The sequence below is a fragment of the Talpa occidentalis genome, unplaced genomic scaffold (genome assembly GCF_014898055.3).
Source record: "Talpa occidentalis isolate TD23 unplaced genomic scaffold, MPIMG_talOcc4v2.1 talOcc4.8, whole genome shotgun sequence".
Lineage (NCBI taxonomy): Eukaryota > Metazoa > Chordata > Mammalia > Eulipotyphla > Talpidae > Talpa > Talpa occidentalis.
In genome coordinates, this window is record NW_023605194.1 from 5,420,531 (window position 1) to 5,447,009 (window position 26,479).

The window sequence follows — 26,479 nt, forward strand, 5'->3', positions numbered from 1 at the left end:
AGCCTCAGACACCAGTCACTAGCTGCACCGCGGCCCTTGCAGAGTTCTAAGATCTGGCAACACTCTTCCTCCCTGGCCTGACTGTGGAGGTGCGTCAAGCCCACGTGAGCTCTCAGCCTTCCAGCAGCTGGGCTACGATGCCCCTGGGTTGGAAAGACCTACAGTGTGCTTCCCTGGCTGGACCCTGGCTCTTTCACAAGCTAGTCAGTAAATAATCACCTCCTGATCATATCTTAGGTTCTCTGATCACTAAGATCAATGAGTTCGACGTTTATGGGCCACATGATGGTTCATGAGTTTCATTTTCTTCACCCATATTTCTCGAGTTAATTTATTTTTTATTGATTCACAGGAGCTTTCATTTTAACCCTCGGTTCTCTCACTAGCACTTCCCTGTCTGTGGTCTGCTCATTTTGATCACAGTATCTTTGATCAAACAGATACAGTTTATCAATCTTTTGCTATTCCGTTAACAACACTTGTGTTCACGTCATATTTAGAAAATCTCCCTAACTCAGGATTACAAAAGTAAACACCTTCATTATTATAGCATTTATGTATTTTTTTTATACTTAGAATCTTAAAACATTTGGAATTAATGCAATTTAAGTTACAGATGCCCCTTTAGTGACTACCCACCGTGTAAGGTTGATTTACCTACACACACAGTTGTCTACACACTGCAGAGAGTCAATCCTTGAATTCAAGTTTACTAATTAGACATCATGTGCATTTACTTTTAAAAACATTATTTTAGAAGCGAAAGTATCTGAACAGCTACATTGCTGTAATTTTTGAAATGTTAAAAATAACTTCCGAAAGACTCATCAACATTTTTAATGATATATACCAGCATGCAGTTGAATATGACTAAGGGAAGGGGGAAATGAAAACCCTCAAGGAGAAAAAAAGCTTCTTAAACACACAAGATTTTGAAATTGGGACTAAGACCAATACACTAAACCAGAGCTTCCTTGAATTGAGATGAAGGTCTCAGAAAGGAAGTCAATTCATATCTTGTGAAGTGTTATAAAACAACCAGCCTAGAAAGTAAAGAAATTTAAACACATTATAAATTGCTCTTTTACGTCATTCTAGAGACTGGAGAAATTACAAACACCATAAATACACATTAACAAATTATAGCTAAGATACTATATCTATCAATATATGGTTTTTGTTTTTAATTTCTAAAAAGACTGGATGAATCTTATGTAGGTTGAAGCTCAGGCTTTTTCCTCCTCAAGGTTAAGGCATCGGCCTACAACCTCTGAAGTCTGAAAATCTAAGCACTAAGTAACTCTACCCCTGTAGACCTGCCCAAGACACACAAACCTTCCTTTCAAGGACGGACAAGGGGCAAATACACCTTTAAAAAGACACCATGAGGCTGAACAGCCCGGAGTCAGTCAGACCTGCCGGCATCACCCACTAACGAGCGACATCACCTTGTAACAGCTGCTGCCTTGCACTCCACCCTGCTCATCTGTGAACTGGGAAGGACACCACCCCTCCTTGAGGGGAGGAGGCCACGTATATAAAGAAGCTGGCACAGTGCCGGGGACAGATGGCTGTTCATCATCGCCTGTAGCACCCCACCCTCATCTGAACAATGTCCCGCCAAGTGTACTGTGAAAATGTAGAGCGAATCACTGAAAAGTGGGGTATCAGCAATGTGGGAGTTGGGAGGACACTCTGAATGTTAAGAAACAGTGTACAAAACCTGTCCACTGCTGTGCTTTGAAAGCCAGGGTTTCATCGTGTCCATGAGCACATCCCCAAGAACACTCAAGTGCTCTTGCCACCTTCACTGACGTACAGCTTTTCCATTTTGAGTTTTTGCCATCAGAGTGAAAACATCGAATATATATAACTTGAAGTGCAAACATTAACTTAACTGCATACAAAAGTCATCTCACAATGTAGGGTCAACTGGTTATGGTTCAAATGTCAATATGAGAAGATCAATGGTTTTGAGACATTTTATCTTATCATTTCTTTGTCAATTTTCTACGTTTCCTCTGTTCTTCTTCCATCATCTTCTCTATTGGTGTTAGTCTTGACAGAGTCTCTAATTATATTTCTCTCCTGTTATCTAGCTTTGTCTTTATCTTACTTTTCTTGAGCTTTTCACTCTCACATTCTTTTCCCTATATGATAGTTTTCTCTCAGCAAATGTCATGTAGCCATGCACAGTCCTCATATTTTAAAAGAAGTTGCTAAAAAAAACAGACCAAAAGCTCCCCGAAATGCTGCAGGGTTGTATTGTCAGCTGGTAGAGCTCACTAACCGGCAAGCTCTCCTGGCAGAAATGCCCAGAGGTCAGTTCCTGCCCATGGGTCTCTTCCTCGGCATCTCCAGGTTTTATCCCGCCTGTGCCGCGCTGCCTGATGCCCCGGCTGGCCCGAGAAGGCTGCGTGCAGCGGGCAGACTTTCACGTAATCCTATCTGCAGTTTCCTGCCTCATCTCACCTTCTCTGGGACGAGTGTCTCCAAGCACAGGACATCACTGAGTCTATTTCTGCAGACACGAAACACGCCAATTCTTGCTTGGAGGAGGGGGCGGGGGCTGCCTGACCGAGTGAGATGGAGGTAGGGACTAGAAGTGGTTTCTCATGTGGACATTCAGGCAAAAGCCTTGTTCTCGGCCCCACCCTTCACGGTAAGTGTCCCGGACCTAGGCTGGTGAGAGTTGGGTAGGGGCAGGACACCGCACGGTCAGCTCCTCTTTGGCCTCTTCTCCTCTGCCATGGTATTTACCTCCAAACACTCCCCGCTGTCCTATCCCTCGGGCTATAGGTAGAGCAGTGTCTGCTGCTTTCATGAAAAATGGTTTGCGTATTTCTTGCTCTCACTGTTTCTGGGCAATATGAGAGGAAACGGGAGGGAAACGCTTTATGCTGCTATTTTGAAGGGAAGTTGTGGTTCATTTTAGAAGCCAGTGCCTCCCTCCTGAGGGCAAACATTCTGTGATTCTTCGCTCCTCCAGCAGGAGAAAGCTCATCAACTACTGACAGGTCAGCAAATGGCTGTATTAGTCTTTGATTCCAACCAAAATCCATCATTCTAAAGCCCCCAACTGAGTATCGAATCTGTTGTTGAATATCCCTGTCCTTTCAAACTGTCACTCTGAGGTTTTACACCAAGAGGACGTGTCAAGGGTGTGTGCAGCATATAATCTAAGACATAGAGTCCCCGCGACTTGACCTGCCCCCAGTAACCAGCCTCTCAGACACAAGGCTGAGGTACTTTCCTATTTAATGACCAAAATTATAAACAGGCAACTTTTTTTTTTTGTTTCTCAATGGGGGTGAAGGCATGAGAAGGAGTCCCTGTTCAGTCAGCTGGCCAGCATGTCCAACTCACGCACCCTCTGCTCCCTGGCCTTGTCAAGGCTACCCTGGCACTCTGCCCTGAGAAGCCCCACGGCTCAACAAAAGACAACTAGAACTTGAACATGAATTCTACCCTGAGGAAGATCTTTTCTACTTTATGAGAGTGCCAGATCCTAACCACTAGTCCATCAGGGAACTCAATCATTTTTACTCCACGTAAAATAGTTCCTTCAGATGTCAGTCGGCCACTCTGCCCTCATCACACATGCCCACTGACACACTTGCTGAGAGCCCAGCAATTCTCCAGCGTCAACTATTACCCATGGTTATGAGATTCCAAACTTCTCCATTTTTTTTAAGCTCCATCCAGTCCTGCATTACTGTCACCAACACAGCTCCATCCGCAAGTTCCCTACCACTTCACAGTCCTTACCAAACACCCTGCGCACCCCACGGCCTCTCCTCAAATTCTCACCCTCTACTGCAGTAGACCTGCCTGGCACCTCTCTTCCCTTCAGCTCCCACAGATCCAGTCATCTAGTCCCTGTACTTGTCCTTTTAGTGCTTTTCATGTTTCCTCTTTTCCCCATCCCAATTCAGGTCTTTACCTAAGTACAGTAGTTTAAAAGCCACTTATATAATCTAAATGCATCAGAACTCTCCTAGCCAAAAAGAAACCACAAACTTCTTTCCTCTAATTTCTCCTTCCCCTCTAATTTCTCCACTCGTTAAAAAAAAAAAATCACCTGCCAACACGTGACACCTGCCCTCAGCCTGCCTTCTCTCCTCAGTTCCTCCAGCTTCACTCAGTGTTTGGTTCCCTTCACAAGCAAAGCTCCCTTCCCTTCGCCTCTGTCTGGGGGATCCTCCCTCCACCTTTTCTCCCCAGTGGTAGGGATGACCAGGGTTAGCTGACAACTCAAGTGTCTCCTCATCCAATGTGGCCTCCCTGACCCCTAGGTCCCACGTGAGGATCTGAAGAGCCTCACAAAGATCCTTAGTGCTTAATGACTGTGCACCTCTTTACCTACTGGCTGCGATACGCACCACAGTCATTACAGGTAATTAGCCTGCACTGCCCCTGCCCGCGAGAGCCTTAAGGACAGCAACTGCCCCTGCTTCTGCAAACGCACTTGACATTCCTTGAATGTTTGCTGAACAAGTTTCTCTGCTACCCTCAACTATCCCTTTCCTCAACTGTAAACTCCTCTTAGCCACCCACTAAAAGCCAAATCCTTTTCGCCGTTTATGTATTTAATGTAGACAAATACAAGGTAGGAAGTAGGGAATTACCCGAAATCTCACTGGAGCTGATGGCTATTCGTTATTAATGCCTACATAGTGATTACACACGGGCAGGAGGAGAGGCTGTGACTGGGCTTTAGGGGAGCACCTGGATGGTGGTTTCAGGAAATTTGCCTTAGAATAATCATTGACCAGGAGGTTTGTGCTGTGGGACTTTCTGTGGCTGTTTTTCTTTCTACAGGGTGTAATTATATTAGTCTAACTTAAAATAATTAACAAAATAAAATGACTACTTACCAAAACAGAACTCAGCCTTCGGCCTTAGCTTAGTCGCATCGCTAACCTACCAGAGAAAAAAAGAGTCATTCACCTCCTCGTGTGATGCTACAACCAACCTCACATGCTGTGCAGACGTCTACACAGGATTTCCCGACAATTACACATGGAGCACAGAGATCTAAACTTACACTTTAAAGATTCAAGTTTAAAATTAAACTGCTTCAACTTTAAAATTAAACTGAAAAAGAACTGTAAATCAAATATAGGATATGACTCCCAACTATAAGATGTTTAAAACAAATAATACATCCATGTTCTCTCTGAACAAACTTGTTTTTCTTCAAAGAAACATGCAATTGAAAGTTAACCATTAAGGGCCTCCCCGGTGGCGCAGTGGTTGAGCGCCGGATTGCGAAGCTGCCCGCAGCCTCTGCAGCACCAGTTGGATCCCCAGCTGCTCCCCGGCCACCAGAGGAGGGTCCCCCATGGCGCGCAGACCTCTCCTGCCGCCCGCTGCTCCCCTCAGCAGTGTACTTCGGTCCTTCTGCCTGCTCTGCTCCCCGCTCTGGCTCTGGTGAATTCTCTCACCCTCCTGCGCGTCTGACTGTACCCAGTGCTTGTATAAATAAATAAATAAAAATAAATCTTTGAAAAAAAAGTAAACCATTAAGCTGTGTTACGTATGTAAATATTTTTAGTTTAAGATAATTTTCAAAATAATCTCAACGAATATGCCACAGAAATGATGCATTCTTTCCAAACTATTTCTAAACTAACTGAGAACTGCAGGAGAGCACAGTGGTAGGAAAGGGTGGAGTATATATTTAAAGTCCCCAAATCCAGGAGGCATTAACCTGAAGGGGCATGAACCCCTCTTGTACACAGAATTCCAGGGACAATAGGGTCACACAGCTCCTTTCAGAAAGTGAAGCAACTGGCTGCACCTAGTTGCTGCTCTCTCTTCAGACAATGTCCTTTTTTCTAGAAATCCATTCATGACAATTGCCAGGCTGCTGCCCACTTACATCTCCACAACTGTCTTGGACTTTCAAGAAGAATTCTAAGTCTGGGGTTCTTAACAGATCCCGGCAAATTCAAAGCTCCGAGTCACGGGCCTCCCCAGTGGCGCAGCGGTTGAGCGCTGGGTTGCGAAGCTGCCCGCAGCCTCTGCAGCGCCGGTTCGATACCGGAGGAGGGTCCACATGGCGCGCAGACCTCTCCTGCCGCCCACTGGCAGACTTCGGTCCTTCTGCCTGCTCTGTTCCCGCTCTGGCTCTGGTGAAGCATTTCTGACTGTACCCAGTGCATGTAAAAAAAACAAAAAAAAAAAAAAAAAAGCTCCGAGTCACACTGAAATTTGTTCTAGGAATAAATTCTGGGGAAAAGTGGCATGTCTAAAGTGGAATACTAACCGTACATAAGTTAAACTACAATAAGCTGTGGAACAGAAATGAAAGTTAACTGCCCACCAGAGAGAAGGCTGTATTTTAAAAGGGAACAAGGGAGGAGGGGAAAGCAGCTGGCCAGTCAGCCCGCTGGCTTTACTGAAAAAATAACTTTGGTTTTAAAAAGAGCTCTAGTTTTGAAGAGTCTAGGCAACGACAACTGAAAAGACACCAGCAACAGGGGAGCTCTCCCTCCACTGCCCAGTCCAATAAGCCGAGCTTTCTTGTCAACGTCACTGAGAGTAAGCGATGCCCAGCAGTTTACTTACACCAGTTTATACACAGACTATACACGATCTAGTAAATTGGACTCTAAAATGTATTTACAATGGAATTCTATGCCCCTAACAATACTATCTATAGAATGTAAGCTGCAAACTGACAGAAATACTTGTATACTTAAACAATATTTGTCTTTTGTAAATTTACATTTTAACATAAAATATTTCCCTTTAAATACGTAATCTTTATTGTCCAGTGGCTTTTTGTCAATGGAAATGAATAGTTCTATTTTAATATTGAAAACAAGTATTGGGCCTCCCCTGGTGGCACAGGCGGTTGAGCACAGGGCTGTGAAGCTGTCTGCAGCCTCTGCAGCGCCAGTTAGATCCCGGCCAGCTGGCGAGGGTCCCACATGGCACGGCAGACCTCTCCTGTCCTGCCCGCTGCAACCCTCAGCAGTGTATTTCGGTCAGTCTGCCTGTTCTGTTCCCCGCTCTGTCTCTGGTGAATCCTCTCATGCATCTGGCCTGCACCCCGGTTCTTGTATAAATAAATAAATCTTTTTAAAAAATTGAAAACAAGTACTTTATTTATAAAAATAACTTTTTTTAAACAGAGGCACATTTATAAATTATCTTCTGCTGAAGCCTTTGCTAGTAAATCCCAATGCATGCGTAAAAGAATGTTCATGCATAACAGAGTGCATAGGCACATTACTTATCCATTTTGTGCTGCTACTCTTCTCAGCCCATATCTTAAACAATAATCAACAAACTTATCATTCTGTGTAAAACACAAAAAAACTTCAGGGCTGGCAGCTCAGCAACTCAATCTTAGTTTCCAAAACACTAATGTAAGAACACAAGGAAAAAACTACTTGCCAATATCAAGTCTAAATGTTTTAAAAGAAAAAAATAGTATTGCAAAAATACCACAAACATCAATAAAGAAAACAGAAATTAGCAGAGACAAAGTGAAACCATCATGAAGATGGTTAAAACCCCTCAAAATAAAACATAAGCAAAAGTCAAAGTAATGGGAATAAAAATTATTAGGAACAGTTTAAAACAAATAAAATAGATTTAGAAAAATCTCCAAACTTCCCCAATAGAGAATCCAACTGTGAGCTGATTTCCACTTCTAGTATTCATGTACCTGATCATGAAAGTTAAAAGTCACCCTTTGGGGCCTCCCCTGGTGGCGCAGTGGTTGAACGCTGGGCTGCGAAGCTGCCCGCAGCCTCTGCAGCGCTGGTTCGAGGGTCCCACATGACACGCAGACCTCTCCTGCCACGCCTGCTGCTCCCCTCAGCAGTGTATTTCGTCAGTCTGCCTGTTCTGTTCCCTGCTCTGTCCCTGGTGAATCCTCTCACCCTCCCACGCATCTGGCCTGTACCCCGGTTCTTGTATAAAATAAATAAATCTTTAAAAAAAATTTTAAAAAGTCACCCTTTGCATTTTGCTACAACCTTTGCATTAACCCTATGTTCTTCCTAATATCATCAAAGGGCTTCCTAAACACAGTAACTAGATACTATTTTAGCATATGAGCCTAACATCAACATTAAATGACAAAGAAAGGAAGTCACTCCTTTTTTTCTCTTTTACATGCACCCTGCTCCTTCCCCGTCAATAGAGCAAGCTGGGAACTGTAATCCAAGGTATCTGCTACAAGTAAGACTCAGGGTGTAGGCCAGACACATAAAGGTGCGGGAGGTCACTAGAGACAGAGTAGAAAATAGAAAAGGTGGATTAGTTGAAGAGAATGGGCAAAATAGGAGCGCTCCTGCTGCTGACAGTCACTTCTTTTATATCTACTCCCATTCTAAGGAATTTTCATCTTACATGGACATAAGACAACACATAAAGGTTACCTTTGAAATGTAGGTAAGTTTTATGGCTCCAACACGTGATGACCCAGAAGGCAGGTTCTGGAAACAAATTATTAATATATAATTAAAGCACAATATTAAGAATTCATTTTATATATGGATGTTCTATACACACTAAAAAAGTTAAGAAATTAGATTTTTTATTATCACATTTTACAAAACAACTTTTCAGTTCAGGTATTTACTAGATTTGAAGTCAAACAGACAATGTGGGCAACAAGATTGAATCCTATTCCACCACAATGTAATCTATAACAAAAAGACCATTTTTATCACTATTGCTAAACTCATTTTCTTTTTCATGAGTTTAAAAAGGCATAAGATCAGATTTTTTTCCTGACAGCAATGGGAAAAAATATTTAGAGACATGAAACAATACAATTGTAAGAAACGCATATATATGTATGTGGGTATATATACATATATATTCACTTTGTACTATTAAATTTTTTTTTAAAGATTTATTTTTATTTATTTATACAAGCACTGGGTACAATCAAAAGCGCAGGAGGGTGAGAGAATTCACCAGAGCCAGATGGGGGAGCAGAGCAGGCAGAAGGACCGAAGTACACTGCTGAGGGGAGCAGTGGGCGGCAGGAGAGTCTGCGTGCTAGTGGGACCCTCCTCCGGTGGGCAGGGAGCAGCCGGGGATCAAACCGGCGCTGCAGAGGCTGCGGGCAGCTTTGCAACCCAGCGCTCAACCGCTGCACCACCGGGGAGGCCCTGTACTATTAAAGTTTTAACCAAATGTATCTTGTAAAGATTGGATTCAACCCCATGTAAAATGTACTTTTAAATACACTTGAAATTATTTATTATATTAATTAGGTAATATTCATTATACTTACCGTACATTGATAATAATTTTCCAAAAAAATATTAAATGATACTCTTTAAACTATAAGCAAGGAATGTATATACTGGCACTTTCATACAAAATATTTTTATTCTGTCCTTAACAAATTTGATGTGTGGTTTGTGTCTTAAAAGAACTAAGGGTAAAAAATTAAGGAGAGTTATTCCCACAAAGACGAGCAGGAAAGACTCTGGGGGAGTGAACAGCATTTAAGCTGAATTTTAAAAGAAAATTCTGAAACACAAAGAACAGGTAAGAGAATGTTCCAGGCAAAGAAAACAAGACCAGCCACAGCACAAGCAGGTGAGGCTACCCGGGTGCTCTGACTGGAAAGGGAAAGGGACTGTGTAGAGCCGTAATGCGGTGTCAGACAGGGTTTCAGTGAAAATGGCTGTTGGGAACTTGAACAAGAACATAATTACACAGGACCTAAATAAAACAAAGTGGCAAGAAATTTATACTAAGAATTTGAAGCCATTAAAGAATTATTATGAGCAGTCCTGTAATCAAAACAGTGCTTTAATTAATATATTTTATAATATAACAAATTAGATGGATTATAGAGGAGTCAAGGAGGAAATAGGAAAAACAGATAAAAGAATATGGGGACCTCCCTGGCGGCTCAAGGGGTTAAGATGCAACCCATGAAGCTGTCCACAGCCTCCGCAGCACAATTTGATTCCCCATCCAGCCAGGAAGAAACCCACATGGTGCAGCAGACCTCTCCTGACTCGCCCGCTGCTCCCCTCAGCAGTGTATTTCAGTCAGTCTGCCTGTTCTTTTTTTTTTTTTTAAGATTTATTTATTTATGCATACAAGAGCTGGAGTACAGGCCAGAGATGTGGGGGGTGAGAGGATTCACCAGAGACAGAGTGGGGAATCGAACAGACAGACTGACTGAAATACACTGCTGAGGGGAGCAGCGGGCAAGACAGGAGAGGTCTGCTGCACCATGTGGGTTGCTCCCTGGCTGGCCAGGAATCAAACTCGTGCTGCAGAAGCTGCAAATAAATAGCTTCATAGGCTGTGTCCTAACCCTTGTGCCACCAGGGAGGCCCAGTACACCTATTCTGTTCCCCACTGTGTCTCTGGAGAATCCTCTTACCCCCTACACCTCTGGCCTGTACTCCAGCTCTTGTATACATAAATAAATAAATTTAAAAAAAAAATAATATGGGGAGGAGAAATTAAAAGACTGATGGACAATTTCAAACATAAAATTAAAATAATCTTATTTTGCAAGGTTCCTCCATTGTAGGTTGTACAATATAGTGCAGAATCAACTTTTAAACAGACTTTATAATAAAGTACATTAAAAAAAAACTATGCATTTGTTCTCACTAAAGATTAGGAGGTAATTTTCTCTGACCTCAACAAGCTTGCCAGGAACAGTTACTCCTAGATAGTCCCCACGTGAACCAGTTATTAATGAGACTGATCTTTTCAAAACTTTCACTCCTGATCTGCTATAACATTATAAATAAATATGCATATACAATAAAATATAACAATTTGAAAAGTGTAACTTTAAATGGCTGTGTTCTTACACAAAATGTTTTGTGGCTAGAGGCTTTTGCTTGTTTTTTTGTTTGTTTTATTTTCAGATAAGGAAATGAAAGGTTAGGATGTCTTCAAGATCCCCTAACTACCACCAAAGTGATTTTTTTCAGACACTGCTACCTTTCCACTCAAGACTTGTTTTTATTTGAACTGGCTGAATACAGCTATAAGCCTCTGTGTGAGAAAGAGAAATGAGAAACTGTCCTGGCAGTCTAACACACTGGGCCACAGATTCAGCAGCGGCGTGGCACAGGGAAATACAAGTAGCTGAGATAATAAACAAAGACCAGTTCAACGCAAGTGTCTGTGGGCTAATATGACTACTGCCAAGTAAAACAAAGTGGGCTTCAAAATTTGTAATTTAGTAATGAACAACAAATAAAGAACTTGTATAACATATTCAAGATAAAAAGGGAATTAAGCCATTTATTTTTTAAGATTTATTTATTTATACATATAAGAGCTGGGGTACAGGCCAGAGATATGGTAGGTGAGAGCATCCACCAGAAACATAGTGGGGAAATGAACAGGCAGACTGTCTGAAATACACTGCTGAGGGGAGCAGCAGGTGAGTCAGGAGAGGTCTGCTGCGCCATGTGGGTTTCTCCCTGGCTAGTCAGGGATTGAACTCATGCTACAGAGGTTGTGCTTAACCCCTTGCGCCACCAGGGAGGCCCATGCCATTTATTCTTATGAATCCCTGCGCTCATTTTGCCAAAACATTTTTTTCAAGTTCAATTCATTTTATAATATGATTGTTTTAATTAAATTCTTCACCATTACCCATGCCCTCATCAAAACACAGAAAGTCCCAAGTCGATCCTTAGCAACTAGATTGGATCTTAAACCAATGGTTTGTGGTTAAAAAATAGGTGTGGGGCCTCCTTGGTGGTGCAAGGGGTTAAGCATCGCATTATGAAGCAATCCACAGCCTCTGCAGCATGATTTCAATCCCCAGCCCTCTAGGGAGCATCCCACATGGCACAGCAGACCTCTCCTGTCTTGCCTGCTGCTCCCCTCAGCAGTGTATTTCAGTCAGTCTACCTGTTTTGTTCCCCACTCTGTCTCTGGTGAATCCTCTCATCCCCCCTACATATCTGGCCTGTACCCCAGCTCTTATATGCATAAATAAATAAACCTTAAAAAAAAAAAATAGGAGAAGAAAAATGGCTTCTGACACAAAGGTAAACCAAACTGATCTGTTGTCATAAGGGTTATGATGATCAATATAAACAAGGTATAAAACCTAAAAACAACTAGACCGAATCACATGACATTGCCGTTTTGTAGATCAAATGATCTATATTGGCAATTTTATATGGTTCAACATATAATAATCTTAGTAACCTATTTTACTAAAGTTCCCATGAAGAAATGCATGTGGACTGACAGGTATAAAGGTGACACAAAGCTGGAGTGATGGCTAATATACTGGCTGGCAAAATTAAGACTGTAAGAGTCTCATTGGTTGGAATGAGTAAAAACAAACCGAATAGAAACACATTAAAAATCCTGCACCACATTCGGAAAACCCAACGCGTTAATCCCACCACAGAAAGATGCCTTTAAACAAGTTCACGCAAGCAAGACCTGGCAGAGAGCGAACATGAGCATCTACTCTCCTGCCGAGAGCACAGGGACACTGTTCTCTAAAACTGTCACAGGCTTGATTGCTTTTATCTCTTTGCCCATTTCTTGCCCTGCTGTTCCCTGAACACTCCACCTCTTAGCCAAAATCACAGCCATCCTTCTAGGTCAATTTCAAATGTCACCACCACCTCCATCCAGACATGCTCCCTCCACAACGCACCACACCCATGTTCCGAATTCAAAGTTCATTTCCCTCAGTGTAATGAACATACCCTATTTGTACTTTTTTCCCTTTCGCTCTGTTTAAGTGGGAAATACTAATGAGGAATTCAGAGGAGAATCTATTATGTATGAAGACAGAAAAACAATCAAGGAATTTTAAATGAAATTCCGGAGAAAGCATGGATCAGACAAGCAGATCTCATGGACAGAAAGCAACAGAGGGAGAGAACATGGGCAGAACTACGCAACGGCTTGCTGGGGCGAGAAGAACCAGAAACTGAGACTAGTAAATAGTAATTAGAGGGAGTCAGGGGGACTAAATTGCTTTCTACCTCGGGAAAAAGCATTTGGAAGGGTATTGTGCCACAGATCAAGAGATGGGGTCATTAAGAGGGAGGAATCTGATTTGTATAAAAAAAAGATAAACATGAAATTTTTCTGCTGACTGTTGCTTCTTCTCCAACTGACTGTGGTCAAGTAAATAACAGTATTAATCATGTAGCTGCTGAGCCAGCTTTATACCACCCAAGAAAGTTGGTTACACCCAGTAAAACAGGGAGTCAATGGCACTATAAGGATAAAGATAGAGAATAGACAGTTCTTAGCAAGAAAAATTGTAGAGTCAGTGCTCATATAATATCAACAGAATTAAAATATAAATCACACTCCAAAATTTAAGGCTGCATGTAGATGCAGCACTTAACTTACTTTACAGAGAATCAGGAAGACAGATGTAGGTTTAAATGGGTAGAAAATAAAAGCAGTAGAATCTGTGTCACAGAAAAAATAATACTAGAAGCTGTCTCAAATATACCTTTTAGCAAGGTGTGTTTCAAACGATGGCTAAGATGAACAGCAGGGATGGGTAGGTTTCTTGATTAAGGAGGAGGTTGTATTAATCTTAAGGTCCCTTACAACTCAAATTCAATATAAGCAAATAAAAATGCGTTAGCATAGATCTAAAAATCAGTGTCGGGGAGTGAAGAATTCCACCTAGCTGTCAGGACCGCTAGCTCCTGCTCTGTGCAATGCAATGGTCCTTCCAGCAGTCTTGGCTTTCTCCTCAACAACCTGACCTTTCTTTTCTCACCTGCACAAGAAGCCCGGGTCAGCTGAGTGGTTTCCCAGGGACTCCGGTCTTACTTTACACAGACTTACTTTCAACATACATCTCAACTTGAATGAAGCGTTTCACAGATAGAGAAAACTTAAAACTACCTGGAAGGAGGACCTCTCATCCAAGGACTCTTACAGATCTCAAAACCAGGATTCTAGTTTTTAATTTGACATTTACCCCAGTGCTGTGCAAGGCAACAATGAAATCAAAGCGCACTGAATTTCAGGAATGGCGCTACAGCGGCGGGCACTCAAGCCTGACACTGCAAGATGAAGAGAATCCACATATGCCAAGCAGTAAGGGTGATTAAAACAGAGCAGGCTCGGGCCTCCCCGGTGGCGCAGCAGTTGAGCGCGAAGCTGCCGCAGCTGGTTCGATCCCCTGCTGCTCCCCGGCCACTGGAAGAGGGTCCCACATGGCACGCAGACCTCTCCTGCCGCCCGCTGCTCCCCTCAGCAGTGTACTTCGCTCCTTCTGCCTGTTCTGCTCCCTGCTCTGGCTCTGGTGAATTCTCTCACCCTCCCGCGCTTCTGACTGTACCCAGTGCTTGTGTAAATAAATAAATAAATAAATCTTTAAAAAACAAAAAACAGAGCAGGCTCTAGCCCAGTCTCTTATCATCTTAAGCCTAAATAATTAGAGCATTTTATAACAAAGACAGTGTTTCTCTTCCAAAGAGGGAAAAACACACACATGCATGCATTTTTAGCAAATAAGTGTAGTTTCATCTTCTGGGCGTGCAGGGCCAGGGAGAGCACAGCCAGTAGAAATAAAAATGCCCAAACACACACTGTTGAGAAGACCAGTCCTAACAGCTGTACATTCTGTCAGGACGTGAATTAATACAACTCTCATGTGCTTGCAAAGAAAGGCAGTCCTCAGATTTTACAAACCTGTGGGTTGTCCATGTACCATACAAAGCTATCTTCTCTGGTATCCAGGATGAAGTACCGTCGAAGAAACTTGCCACTGTTCTCATTTTCTTCAATGTCTAGAAAACCACAAATGCGATTCTGACGATCCACATAAGGCATTTCTGAACTTGAACATTACACTGTAAAATAAAGACATCGACAGTATTTCTCAGTGGACTTGAGCATAAAATGTGCTGTGGTACATACAGTTTGTTCAACAAGGAGCCCATCTTCCAACATTCATGTGAACACACAAAAAGCATGGGCAAAAGTCACTTCTGAAATTAAAATTAATGTTTCTGCTACTAAGAGAACTGTATACCCTAATGGGGACAAAGCGGTGCTTTTCACCTCAGTTTAATAATTAACCACCGCAAGTGAGCCCCAAAACTATCAAACTTTAAATCCCTCACTGATAAATCAAGACAATCTTTCAGGTTTAGAATTACTCTAAAATTCACACGACGACAAGAACAGCCCTCACTCACTGGCCTCGCTCTAGGACAGGTCCCACGCGGGGTTCTTTTCAACACTCTTTTCCACTTAATTCTCAAAACCACTCTATGAGTTGGCATCACCATCCGCATTTCACTGATAAGAAACTTTTCCTTTTTACTCAGTAAGCAGGTGTACTAGCAGAGGGAAAGAGGCGCCTGCACAAACACAGGTGCACAGAGCGCTGCTGCCGATGAGAAACTCACGGCCCAGAAGGGGAAGCGTGTGTCCAAGGTTGGAGAACTCATAGGTAATAAATCAAAACACGAATCCAGGCGCTGGAACTCCTAGCTCATATCTTAACCCCTATACTACCCTGGCCCTCGAAAGCTCTGAGAATTGTTAAAAACTAAAATCAAAATAAAATTAGCTGACATAATGGAAAAAAGAGAGAGAGAAGCAAGTTGCGTGCCCCCAGAGGGAGGCCACAGACATCACCAGAGAAGTGAACATCAACAAAAAAATTTCTATCTGAATCTGATCAAGTCTCTAGCTCTCCCTAAGCCCAACGTCCAGTCTGCAGGAACTAACAGGGGAATACAGTAAACCGCGCCCACAGGGATTCAATCAGCAGAAGCCGGACTGTGGGAAACAACAGGACAAATAGCCCGGTTTTTTCAGCAAATAAATGCAGAGAAAAAGAGTCACAGACTAAAAGAGATTCCACTGGCATGTCATATCCTGAGTCTCAAGTACTGAAATTTTTGTTGTACTAATTAAAGATTAAAAAACAGGACTTGGGGGCGTCCCTGATGGCATAAGGGGTTAAGATACAACCTACGAAGCTATGGCAGCCACTGCAGCACCTGTCTGATCCCCGGCCTGGAAGCTACCCACAAGTAGCAGCAGACCTCTCCTGTCTCCCCGCTGCTCCCCTCAGCAGTGTGTTTCAGTCAGTCTGCCTGTTCTGCTCCCCACTCTGTCTCTGGTGAATCCTCTCACCCCCCCCACACCTCTGGCCTGTACCCCAGTTCTTGTATGCATGAATAAATAAATCTTTAAAAAAAAAAAACAGGACTTGGGTAAAAAGCAGTTTTCCGGCCATTTTTCTCTCAAAATTATAGCAAATGATCCCTTTCTGACATGCTGTCAATCAGCAGATCATTCCTCTTCTGGCATTTCTACTGCCAGTACCACCAGTTTTTGGTAGGTTGATTTTCTGTAACTAGTTCTTCATTTAAAGGTTAAAGGTAAATTTAACCAAAGTAAAATTTCACTCAGAAGACACCCTGGTACATACTGCACATCTAAATCACTACTCCATATACAGCCAGAGAAATGGTCGAACAAACCAAAAGTTTTAAAACAAAAAAGATCCATTAAGTTTGTCAGTGTGTGGGCCTCCCTGGTGGTGGAAGGGGTTAGGTCTCAGCACTGTCAAGTTATCTGCAGCCACTGCTGCAAGAGTTCGATCCCCAGCCAGGGAGCTGACCCACATGGCGCAGGAGACCTCTCCTGTCTCCCCCCTGCTCCCCTCAGCAGTGTATTTCAGTCCATCTGCCTGTTCTGCTCCCCACTCTGTCTGGTGAATCCTCTCACCCCTCATCCCCTGAGGCACCTCTGGCCTGCACCCCAGCTCTTACATGCATACATTTTTTTTTTTTTAAAGTTTGTACGTGTGTTATAGTATTATAAACCTGGCACTTAGAAGAGACAATTTCTTCAATAAACTAACCCAGGGCCTCCCCTGGTGGCGCAGCGGTTGAGCGCTGGGCTGCGAAGCTGCCCGCAGCCTCTGCAGCGCAGGTTCGATCCCCCACCGCTGGCAAGGGTCCCACATGGCGCAGCAGACCTCTCCTGCCATGCCTGCTGCTCCCCTCAGCAGTGTACTTCATCAGTCTGCCTGTTCTGTTCCCTGCTCTGGCTCTGGTGAATTCTCTCACCCTCCCGCGCTTCTGACTGTACCCAGTGCTTGTACAAATAAATAAATAAATCTTTAAAAAAATAAATAAAATAAAATAACCCAAAGTTTAAAACAAAACTCTAAAATATAATCAAATGTTGACGAATTAATACGCTATGCTAACATATACTATATTTTTAAAAAAGCACAACTATTAGCTTGTGTGGTATTGCCTTGAGGACTAACATAGGCTGAAGGAACAGAACTGAGAGCACAGAGATAAACCCCATACATCTATGGTCAACTAATGTTCAACAAGCATGCCTAAATCACACGATATGGAAAGAATAGCCTCTTCACCAAACAGGGCAGTTGGATACCCACATGCTAGAGAATGAAACAGGACTCCTTCCTCACACCACATACAAAAATTAACTCGAAATGGATAAGCAATCTAAACATAAAAAGAGCTGACAATATAAAACTTCAAGGAAAACAGGGGTTAATCTTCATGATCTTGGATGAATTCTTAGATGACACCAAAAACATAAAAGAAAAAATAAATTTGATCTCATAAAAACTAAACATTTCTCTGCATTAAAGGATATTAAGAAATAAAGACAACCTAAAGAATGGGAGAAACTATTTGCAAATTATAAATCTGATAAGGGTCCAGTATCCTGAATATATAAATAACTCTCACAACTTACCAACAAAAACCACCACCCAACTAAAAAAATTGAGCAAGGAACTAGAAAAGATATTTCTCCCAAAGACATAGACCTGGCCAAACAGAGCACAAGGATATACTCAGCATCCCTAGTCATTAGGGAACTGTAAATCAAAACCACAATGAGATACCACGTCAACCCACCAGAATGGCTGTCCTAATCAAGACAGGAAAAGAATACATTTCGGCAAGACGGTGAAGAAACTGGAATCCTCTCACTTTGCTCGTAGAATGTAAAACAGTTGCGCAAAACAGTTTGATAGTTCTTCAAAAGTTAAATATAAATTACTATATGACTCAGGATTTCTACTACTAGTATCTACCCACAGGAACTGAAAAACAGGTACTCCGACACTTACACGGGAATGTTTCCAGCAGCACTACTCACAAAGGCCAAAATGTGGAAATGACCCATCAACAGGTAAACAGATAAGCAAAACATTTTATATCCATATAATGGAATACTAATCACAGAGAAAGGAATGAAGCACTGACATAATGGATGTAATCCAAATTCCAGCAGGACAGTTTCTAAACATTGACACAGTGAAGTATATACATAGAAATACAAATGATCGAGAGAAGGTAAATCTAAGGATGAGCAGGAACACGTATACTACTTGATTGTAAGATTTAACAATAAAGATACAACAAAAAAAAACAGTACAGAATTGGTAGGAAATAGATATGATAAATCAGTGGAATAAAATAGCATCCAGAAACAGACCTTATACACACGGTCAACTAACTTTCAACAAAGAGGCCAGGACAATGCATAGTGAAAAGATAGCCTGCTTAAAAAACGGTGTTGGAACAATCGGAACAATCAGTTATGCAACAATAAAGCTTGGAGAAAAAAACAAACAAACAGGAGACCGGGCCTCCTTGGTGGCGCAGGGGTTAAAGTCTCAATGCTATCAAGCTATTGCCAGCCACAGCTGCATAAGTTCAATCCCTGCCCAGGGAGCTAACCCACATGGCGCAGCAGACCTCTCCTGTCTCGCCTGCTGCTCCCCTCAGCAGTGGATTTCAGTAGATCCTCCTGTTTTGCTCCCCACTCTGTTTCTGGTGAATCCTCTCAACCCCTGCACCTCTGGTCTGCACGCCAGTTCTTGCATGCATGCATAAATAAATAAATCTTTAGAAACAAACAACAGGAGACTGTCTTCATGACCTTGGGTGAAGATAAAAAAAAGACACAGTCTGAGCCATATAATGGTTAATATACTGGGTATATTATTAATCAAAACTAAAATGTAGTCTTTGACAGAAACCAAAAGACAAGGCAAAAAAAATGGGAGGAAATATTGAGTACATCTTTAATTAACTGATATCCAAGAACAAGCAAGAAAATAATACAATTCAATAAGGCAAAACCAACAAATAGAAAAATGGGCCAAAACTCTGAACAGACACATTTTAAAAAACTCATCGTTAATCAGGAAAGTATAAAAACACTACATACCTCATAGAATGGCTAAAACAAAAACAGAAAACTGATGGTAACAAATGCTGGCAAGGATGTAGAACAAATGAATTCTCACGCTGCTGGTGGGAATGCAAAATGGTACAGCAACTTGGGAAAAGGTTGGCAGTCTTTTTTTTTTTTTAAGATTTATTTATTTATGCATACAAGAACTGGGGTACAGGCCAGAGGTGTGGAGGGTGAGAGGAGTCACCTGAGACAGAGTGGGGAACAGAACAGGCAGATCGACTGAAACACACTGCTGAGAGGAGCAGCAGGCAAGACAGGAGAGGTCTGCTTCATAGGTTGCACCTTAACCCTTGCGTCACCAGGGAGGTCCCCAGCAGTCTCATATAAAGTCAAACATGCCCCTGTACTATGACCCAGTGATGCCACTGCTCAGTATTTATACATGTGAATTAAAAGCTTATGTTCACACAAAAACCTGTATGTAAATGTTTATAGCAAACACTATTCACTACTGGCAAAAAGCAGCAACAACCCAAATGTCCTTCAACTGGTAAATAAACTGTTACATCCAATTAAAATGGAATACACATCTTGGCAATATAAAGGAACAAACGACTGACACATAATGAGTATCAAATGTATTTAGCTAAATGAAAAAAAGCAAACCAAAAAAGCTACAGGGACAGAAAACAGCTAAGTAGGTAAAAGAGAGTCGTGAAGGGGTTGACTCAAAGGGTAATTTTTGAAGAGCTTCAACTGTTCCATATCTAGATTGGTGGGACACACACATTTGTTAAGACTCACAGGCCCAGGGGCCTCCCCAGTGGCCCAAAGGAAAAAGATGCAGCACTACGGAGCTATCAGCAGCCACTACAGCAGTTTGATCCCTGGCCAAGGAGATGACCCACAGGGAGCAGCAGACCTCTCCTGCTGTGTATTTCAGTAGATCTGCCTATTCTGTTCCCCACTCTGTCTCTGGTGAATCCTCTCACAGCCCACACCTCTGGCCTGTACCCCAGTTCTTGTATGCATAAATAAATACTTTATAAAAAAAAAGACTCACAGGCCCACACACCAAGCCCTTAAAGATCACTGCATGCAAATTTGAAAAATAAAACAAAAACCCAGTAAGAGTACAGATCAGAGTTGCTAGGCTTCAGGACAGGAAAAGGAGGGACTACAAAGGAGCATGAGGGGAATTTTTTGGGTGCATGTCACTATCTTAACTGTGGTGGAGCTGACACCGTGCATGCACATGTTTGCTCAGAACCACACACTTTAGAAGGGTAAGGCTCACTGAATAACTGAATAACCCCGAATTTTTGCAAAGATGTCACACACACTCACTGCCAACATCAAATGCTGTCAAAGATGTTGTACATCCAGAATTCAGGTATTGTGGATGGAAATGGCACAACCACTACGGGAAAAGTTCTGCCAATAAAACTGCACGTACACCCACTCTGGAACACCGCCACTCCATTCCTGCGTATTTACTCAAGAGATATGAAAACATGTGCGTGCTAAGACTAAATTTACAAATATTTATTGTGGCTTTATTCATAATAGCCCCAAAACTAGAAGCAGCCCAAATGTCTACATATGGGTGAAAAGATCAGTAAAATTGTCTGTCTATAGCTGCACACCTCGCTTCACTGCATTGTGCAGTTCTTGCCTTTTTTTTTTTTTTAAACAAATGGAAAGTTTGTGGCAAACCTGTGTCAAGCAAATCTACGCATGCCACTCTCCAATAGCAGCTGCTTTCTTGTGTCTCTGTGTCACATTTTGGTAATTCTTGCAATATTTCAATTTTTTCCAAATTATCTCTGCATGGCAGTCTGTGATCAATGATCTCTATTGCGACTTCTGAAACTGCCTGGGAGGCACCACAAACCATAAAGACAACAAACGTAACAGACAATAGTTGTTATCTGTTCTGTCTGCTCTCCTGATGGGCCTTCCTCTCACCTCCCTCCCTCCCTCTCCTTGGTCCTCCCTAGTCCCTGAGATCCCACAATATTAAAATTAGGCCAATTAATAAGCCCACAATGACCTCAAAGTTTTCAAGTGAAAGGAGTCACATCTCTCACTTTGAATCAAAAGCTAGAAATGAATAAGCTTGGTGAGGAAGGCACGAAAACCAAGATAAGCTGAAAGCCAGGTCTCTTACAGCAGTTAGCCAAGTTGTAAATGCAAAGGAAATTTAAAATTGTATGTCAGGGCCTCCCCAGTGGCGCAGCGGGTTGAGCACAGCACTGTCAAGCAGTCCGCAGCCTCTGCAGTACAGGTTCAATTCCCAGCAGTCAGGGAGATTCCCACATGGCGTGGCAGACCTCTCCTGTCTCGCCCGCTGCTCCCCTCAGCAGTGCTTTCAGTCCTTCTGCCTTTTCTGCTCCCCGCTCTGTCTCTGGTGGATCCTCTCACCCTCCTCCGTCTCTGAACTGTACTCCAGCTCTTGCATAAATAACAAAAAAATCTTTAAAAAAATAATTAAATAAAATTAAAAAATAAAATGGTATGTCAGTGAATACATGGTTGATAAGAATGTGAAAGTCTTACTGCCGATATGGATAAAGTTTTAGTGGTCTGGATAGAAGATCAAACCAACCACCACATTCCCTTAAGTCAAAACCAAATCCGTAACAAGGTCTTAACTTTTCAATTCTATGAAGGCTGAGAGAAGCTTCAGATGAAAAGTGAGAAACTAAAAGAGCAGTTCATGAGGTTAAAGGAAGGAAGTCATCTCCATAACATAAAAAGTACAAAATGAAACAGCAAGTGCTGATGTCAATTAATGAAGGCAGTGACACTAAAAAACAGATTTCCAATGCAGACAAATCAGCCTGATATTAAAAGACGCCTACTAGGACTCCCATAGCTAGAAAGGAAAAGTCAATGTCTGGCTTCAAAAGCTGTTAAGGACAGGCTGACTCTAGTGTCAGGTGCTGAGACAGTGGGTGGATTTAAGTTGCAGACAGTGTACTTGGTCACCCAGGAGCTCTGATGGAGATGTACAAGGAGATAAAAGCTGTCTTCATGCCTCCTAATATAGTATCCATTCCGCAGCCCAGGGAGTAATTTTGACTTTCATGTCTCATTATTTAATAAATACACCCTGTAACATTATTGCTGCCATAGATAATGATCCGCCTGATGGATCCAAGCAAAATAAATTGAAAAACTTGTGGAAAAGATTCACCATTAAGAACACTTAATGATTCATTAACACCATTGAGAACTCATGATTCATGGGAGGAAGGTCAAACTATAACATTAACAGAAGTCTGGAAATTGATTCCAGCCCTCATGTACAGCAGTTGAATGCCTACTTTGGTAGATACTCACAATTCTTCCTAACAGAAAAGTTCAAAATCCATACTACACAGAAATGCTTTGTCCTACCTATCAGACTGGCAAAGATTGAAACGTTTGACAAAATACTACACTGGTGAGATTTTAAGAAAACAGGGACTCTCTCTCATCGCTGGTGAGAATGCAAAGCAGCACATTACTAATGAGGTGAATCTGGCACCATTTACAAAAGCACACATGCATTATATATGATCCAGCAAGCCTACATTGTATTGTAATTCTGAAATTATTTTATGTACTGAGTATTTCTGAGCATTGTAGGATAAGGTAAACATACTGATGCCAGGATTATATTTAAAATAAATATAATATTTAAATATTTAAAATAAAATATTTTCAAAAATATTTTAAATATTAAAGGACATTTTTAAATAAAGCATTTATTTGTTTTTAGGAACCAAGATTTTCACAATATAAACAAACAGAAAAATTTTAACAATGCATCTGAATTAGAGATACTATGAATTTAGGATATTTGAAAATGGAATAATAGAAAATCATTACTTTGCAACCCCCAATATCACTGATTTAAGCAAGGACTTTTTTTTTTCCCTGACTCCAAGGGGGTGCTGGCTTTATTTTTTTTTTATTTAATTTTATTTTCTTATTTAAATTTCATTTTTTATATTCCCCATACAATTACAACCCCCTTATTTTGACCCCAAGCCCTCCTTTCCCCGGCCCCCACTCCCCCCCAGAGTGTCTCTGGTACATAGTTGTTTGTTGATTTTGATATTTTCTTTCTTATAGTTATTCTTTTTCCTGGTCCCTTATTTTTCTAGATTCCTGCTAGGAGTGAGACCATCCGGTATTTTTCTTTTTCTTTCTGGCTTATTTCGCTGAGCATGATCCCTTCCAGCGCCATCCATGTTGCTGCAAATTGCATGTGTTTATCTTTTTTGAATGCTGAGTAATATTCCATGGTATATATGTACCACATCTTCTTGATCCAGTCATCTATTTTTGGGCATTTGGGCTGTTTCCAAAGCTTAGCTATTGTAAACAGTGCTGCTATAAACCTAGGGGTGCAGGTGTTCTTTGGAATTGATGTTTCTGTGTCCTTTGGGTAAATACCTAGGAGTGGAATTGCTGGATCATATGGAAGCTCTATGTTTAGTAGGTCCAGAAATCTCCACACAGCTCTCCATAGTGGTTGGACCAGTTTGCACTCCCACCAGCAGTGCAGGAGAGTTCCTTTTTCTCCACAATCAAGCCAACATTTGTTGCTAGTTTTTTTAATCTGTGCCATTCTCACTGGTGTAAGATGGTATCTCATTGTACTTTGAGTTGCATTTCCCTGATGACAAGTGATGTTGAACATTTTTTCATGTGCCTGATGGCCATTTGCATTTCCTCTTTAGAGAAGTTTCTTTTTAGCTCTTCTGCCCATTTTGTGACTGGATTATTTTCTTTGTTTTGGTTGAGTCTCATCAGCTCTTTGTAGATTTTTGTGATCAGTCTTTTATCATTAGTGTTGTGTGCAAAAATGTTCTCCCAGTTGGTGGGGTTTCTCTTTGTTTTTGTTATTGTCTCTTTTGCTGTGCAGAAGCTCTTTAATTTGATGTAGTCCCAGCTGTTGATCTTTGCCTTCACTATCACTGCTTTGGGTGATGTGTCTGTAAAGATGTCTTTGATGTGCATATCACGTAGTGTTTCGCCTATATTTCCTTCTATGTATTTTATGGTTTCAGGTCTTATGTCTAGTTCCTTAATCCATTTTGAGTTGGTTTTCGTGCACAGCGTTAGGTAGCAGTCAAGCAAGGACTTTCAATGAACACTAAAGCCACTAGATAACAGGTTGCTAGGGAACAGAATATTCATACAAGCTGAAAATATCACCCCAATTATTCTTACTAATTACATAGAGGAAAATGTCTCTACAATGGCAAGACCTCCTAGCTCCCATCTTTACCAAATGACTTAGTATCCAGTGACTCTAGAAAGGAGGTACTAATGATTACCACTGCTCTCTAAACAAAACAATTATTACATGGTTTCACTGATATGAAATATCCAGAGTAGGCGAATCCATCAAGACTAAATTCAGGAAGTAGGTCAGTGGTTGCCTGGGGGTAGGGGAGAGGGGGAGATGTGATGTCTGGGGTGGGAGGAGACAGGATTTCTTTTTTGGGTGAAAAAAATATTCATAAATTGTGCTGATAGTCGCGTAACTCTGCGAATATACTAAAAATAACTGACTTGTATACCTTGTACATGGGTGAATCATCTCAATAAAGCTTTTTTTAAGATTTATTTATTTATGCACACAAGAACTGGGGTGTGGGCCAGAGGTGGGGGGTAGGGGAGAAGCAGTGAGAGGATTCACCAGAGACAGAGTGGGGAGCAGAACAGGAGGAGGATCTACTGAAATCCACTGCTGAGGAGAGCAGAGGGCGAGACAGGAGAGGTCTGCTGAGCCCTGTGGGGCAGCTCCCTGGCCGAGGATCGAATTCATGGCACAGTGGCTGGCCACAGCTTGATAGTGCTGAGACTTTAACCCTGAGCCTCCAGGGGGGCCCTCAATAAAGCTTTTTTAAGAAAGAAAAAAAAAAGAATTATCTTTCATTCTAGAGCACATCAGAATCCCTAAGAAAGACTTCAGCTCCCAACCTCAGAGGAATGATGGGGTGTGGGGCGGCCGGGCCTGCTTCGCTGCAGGTACTTAGTCTCCTGATGCTCGTGCTTCCCTATGGCTGAACAAACTGCTAACTTCCCAACCACTCCCCCCAGTCCTGCCTGCTCACCCCTCTGAACGCCAGACTCCTACACACAACTGCCTTCGCGACGCTGACACACTCTTTCAGCACAAATCTCAAGCTTAAGCTGCGTTCCAGATATTCCCCACAGAAAGCCTTTCCTCTGGTCTTTCCATTCCCAGCAAACAGCCACTCCCTTCTCCCAGCTGTTCAGACAAAACAGCTCTGGAGTCACACATGATTGAGTCCACTTCTCCCTCCTTTCATGCCCAACCCATCAGCAAATCCTGTCGGCTCCATCTTCAAAAGAGACCCAGAGCCTGCCCAGCCCGCCCCGGCCCTGCCACCTGCATCCTCCGCCCTCCGCTATGCGCAACCCGGGAGTCAAGACGGCACAGATACATTTTCAAGCACTGACGCAATAAACTCACGGTTTACTACTTGCCAAGCACTATCCTAAACATATAAGCACTAATCTATCTAATCCTGGTAACAATTTTACAGATGAGAAAACAGAGGCACGGGGTATTTTTTTGAATAACTTGTCCAAGGTCACAAACCAGGGAAGTCTCGCTCTTCCAGAGCCCACACCCCCGGCTACTTGCTGTTACTTTGCTTAGAACTCTTCAATTGTGACTGTTAGAATTACCTGATATTTTGAAAATGACGATACCTAGTCAGGACCCCTCCAGAGGGATTAAATCAGAATCTCCGGATATCAGCACATTCTTAAAGTTCCCCAGATAACTGCAATGCTCGCCCAGGTCATGAATCACTGCTTTGGGACAGTGAGTGGGACATGTGCACTGATGGAAGAGCAAAACTGTAACCCCGAAATGGAAATAAAAATTAAATTAAAAAAAGAGAATCACTGGGCCTCCCCGGTGGCGCAGCGGTTGAGTGCTGGGTTGCGAAGCTGCCCGCGGCCTCTGCGGCGCCGGTTCGATCCCCGGCTGCTCCCCGGCCATCCGGAGGAGGGTCCCACATGGCGCGCAGACCTCTCCTGCCGCCCGCTGCTCCCCTCAGCAGTGTACTTCGGTCCTTCTGCCTGCTCTGCTCCCCGCTCTGGCTCTGGTGAATTCTCTCACCCTCCCTCCCGCACTTCGGACTGTACCCAGTGCTTGTATAAACAAAACAAACAAACAAACCAGCAAACAAATAAATAAAGCATGCCTCTATTAAAAAAAAAAAAAAAAAAGAATCACTGTTGTAATGTGAACTCCTCTATCACA

At 42.3% G+C, this 26,479-nt stretch overlaps 1 protein-coding gene across 3 annotated transcripts in view; it reads right to left on the minus strand.

Annotated features, from left to right (window-relative positions):
• Nucleotides 1–26,479, minus strand: part of PLEKHA1 (pleckstrin homology domain containing A1) — a 58,562-nt gene that overhangs the window by 26,246 nt on the left and 5,837 nt on the right. For 2 of the 3 annotated variants that reach the window (XM_037498002.1, XM_037498004.2), the window contains exons 2-4: nucleotides 14,656–14,816; nucleotides 8,400–8,456; nucleotides 4,878–4,923 (exon numbers count right to left, since the gene is read on the minus strand). In XM_037498002.1, the coding sequence (XP_037353899.1) occupies nucleotides 4,878–4,923; nucleotides 8,400–8,456; nucleotides 14,656–14,796 (244 nt within the window). In that variant the 5' untranslated portion in view covers nucleotides 14,797–14,816. Of the gene's footprint in view, nucleotides 1–4,877; nucleotides 4,924–8,399; nucleotides 8,457–14,655; nucleotides 14,817–25,807; nucleotides 25,888–26,479 lie in introns of those variants that run through there. The other variant, XM_037498003.2, reaches the window with a different exon arrangement.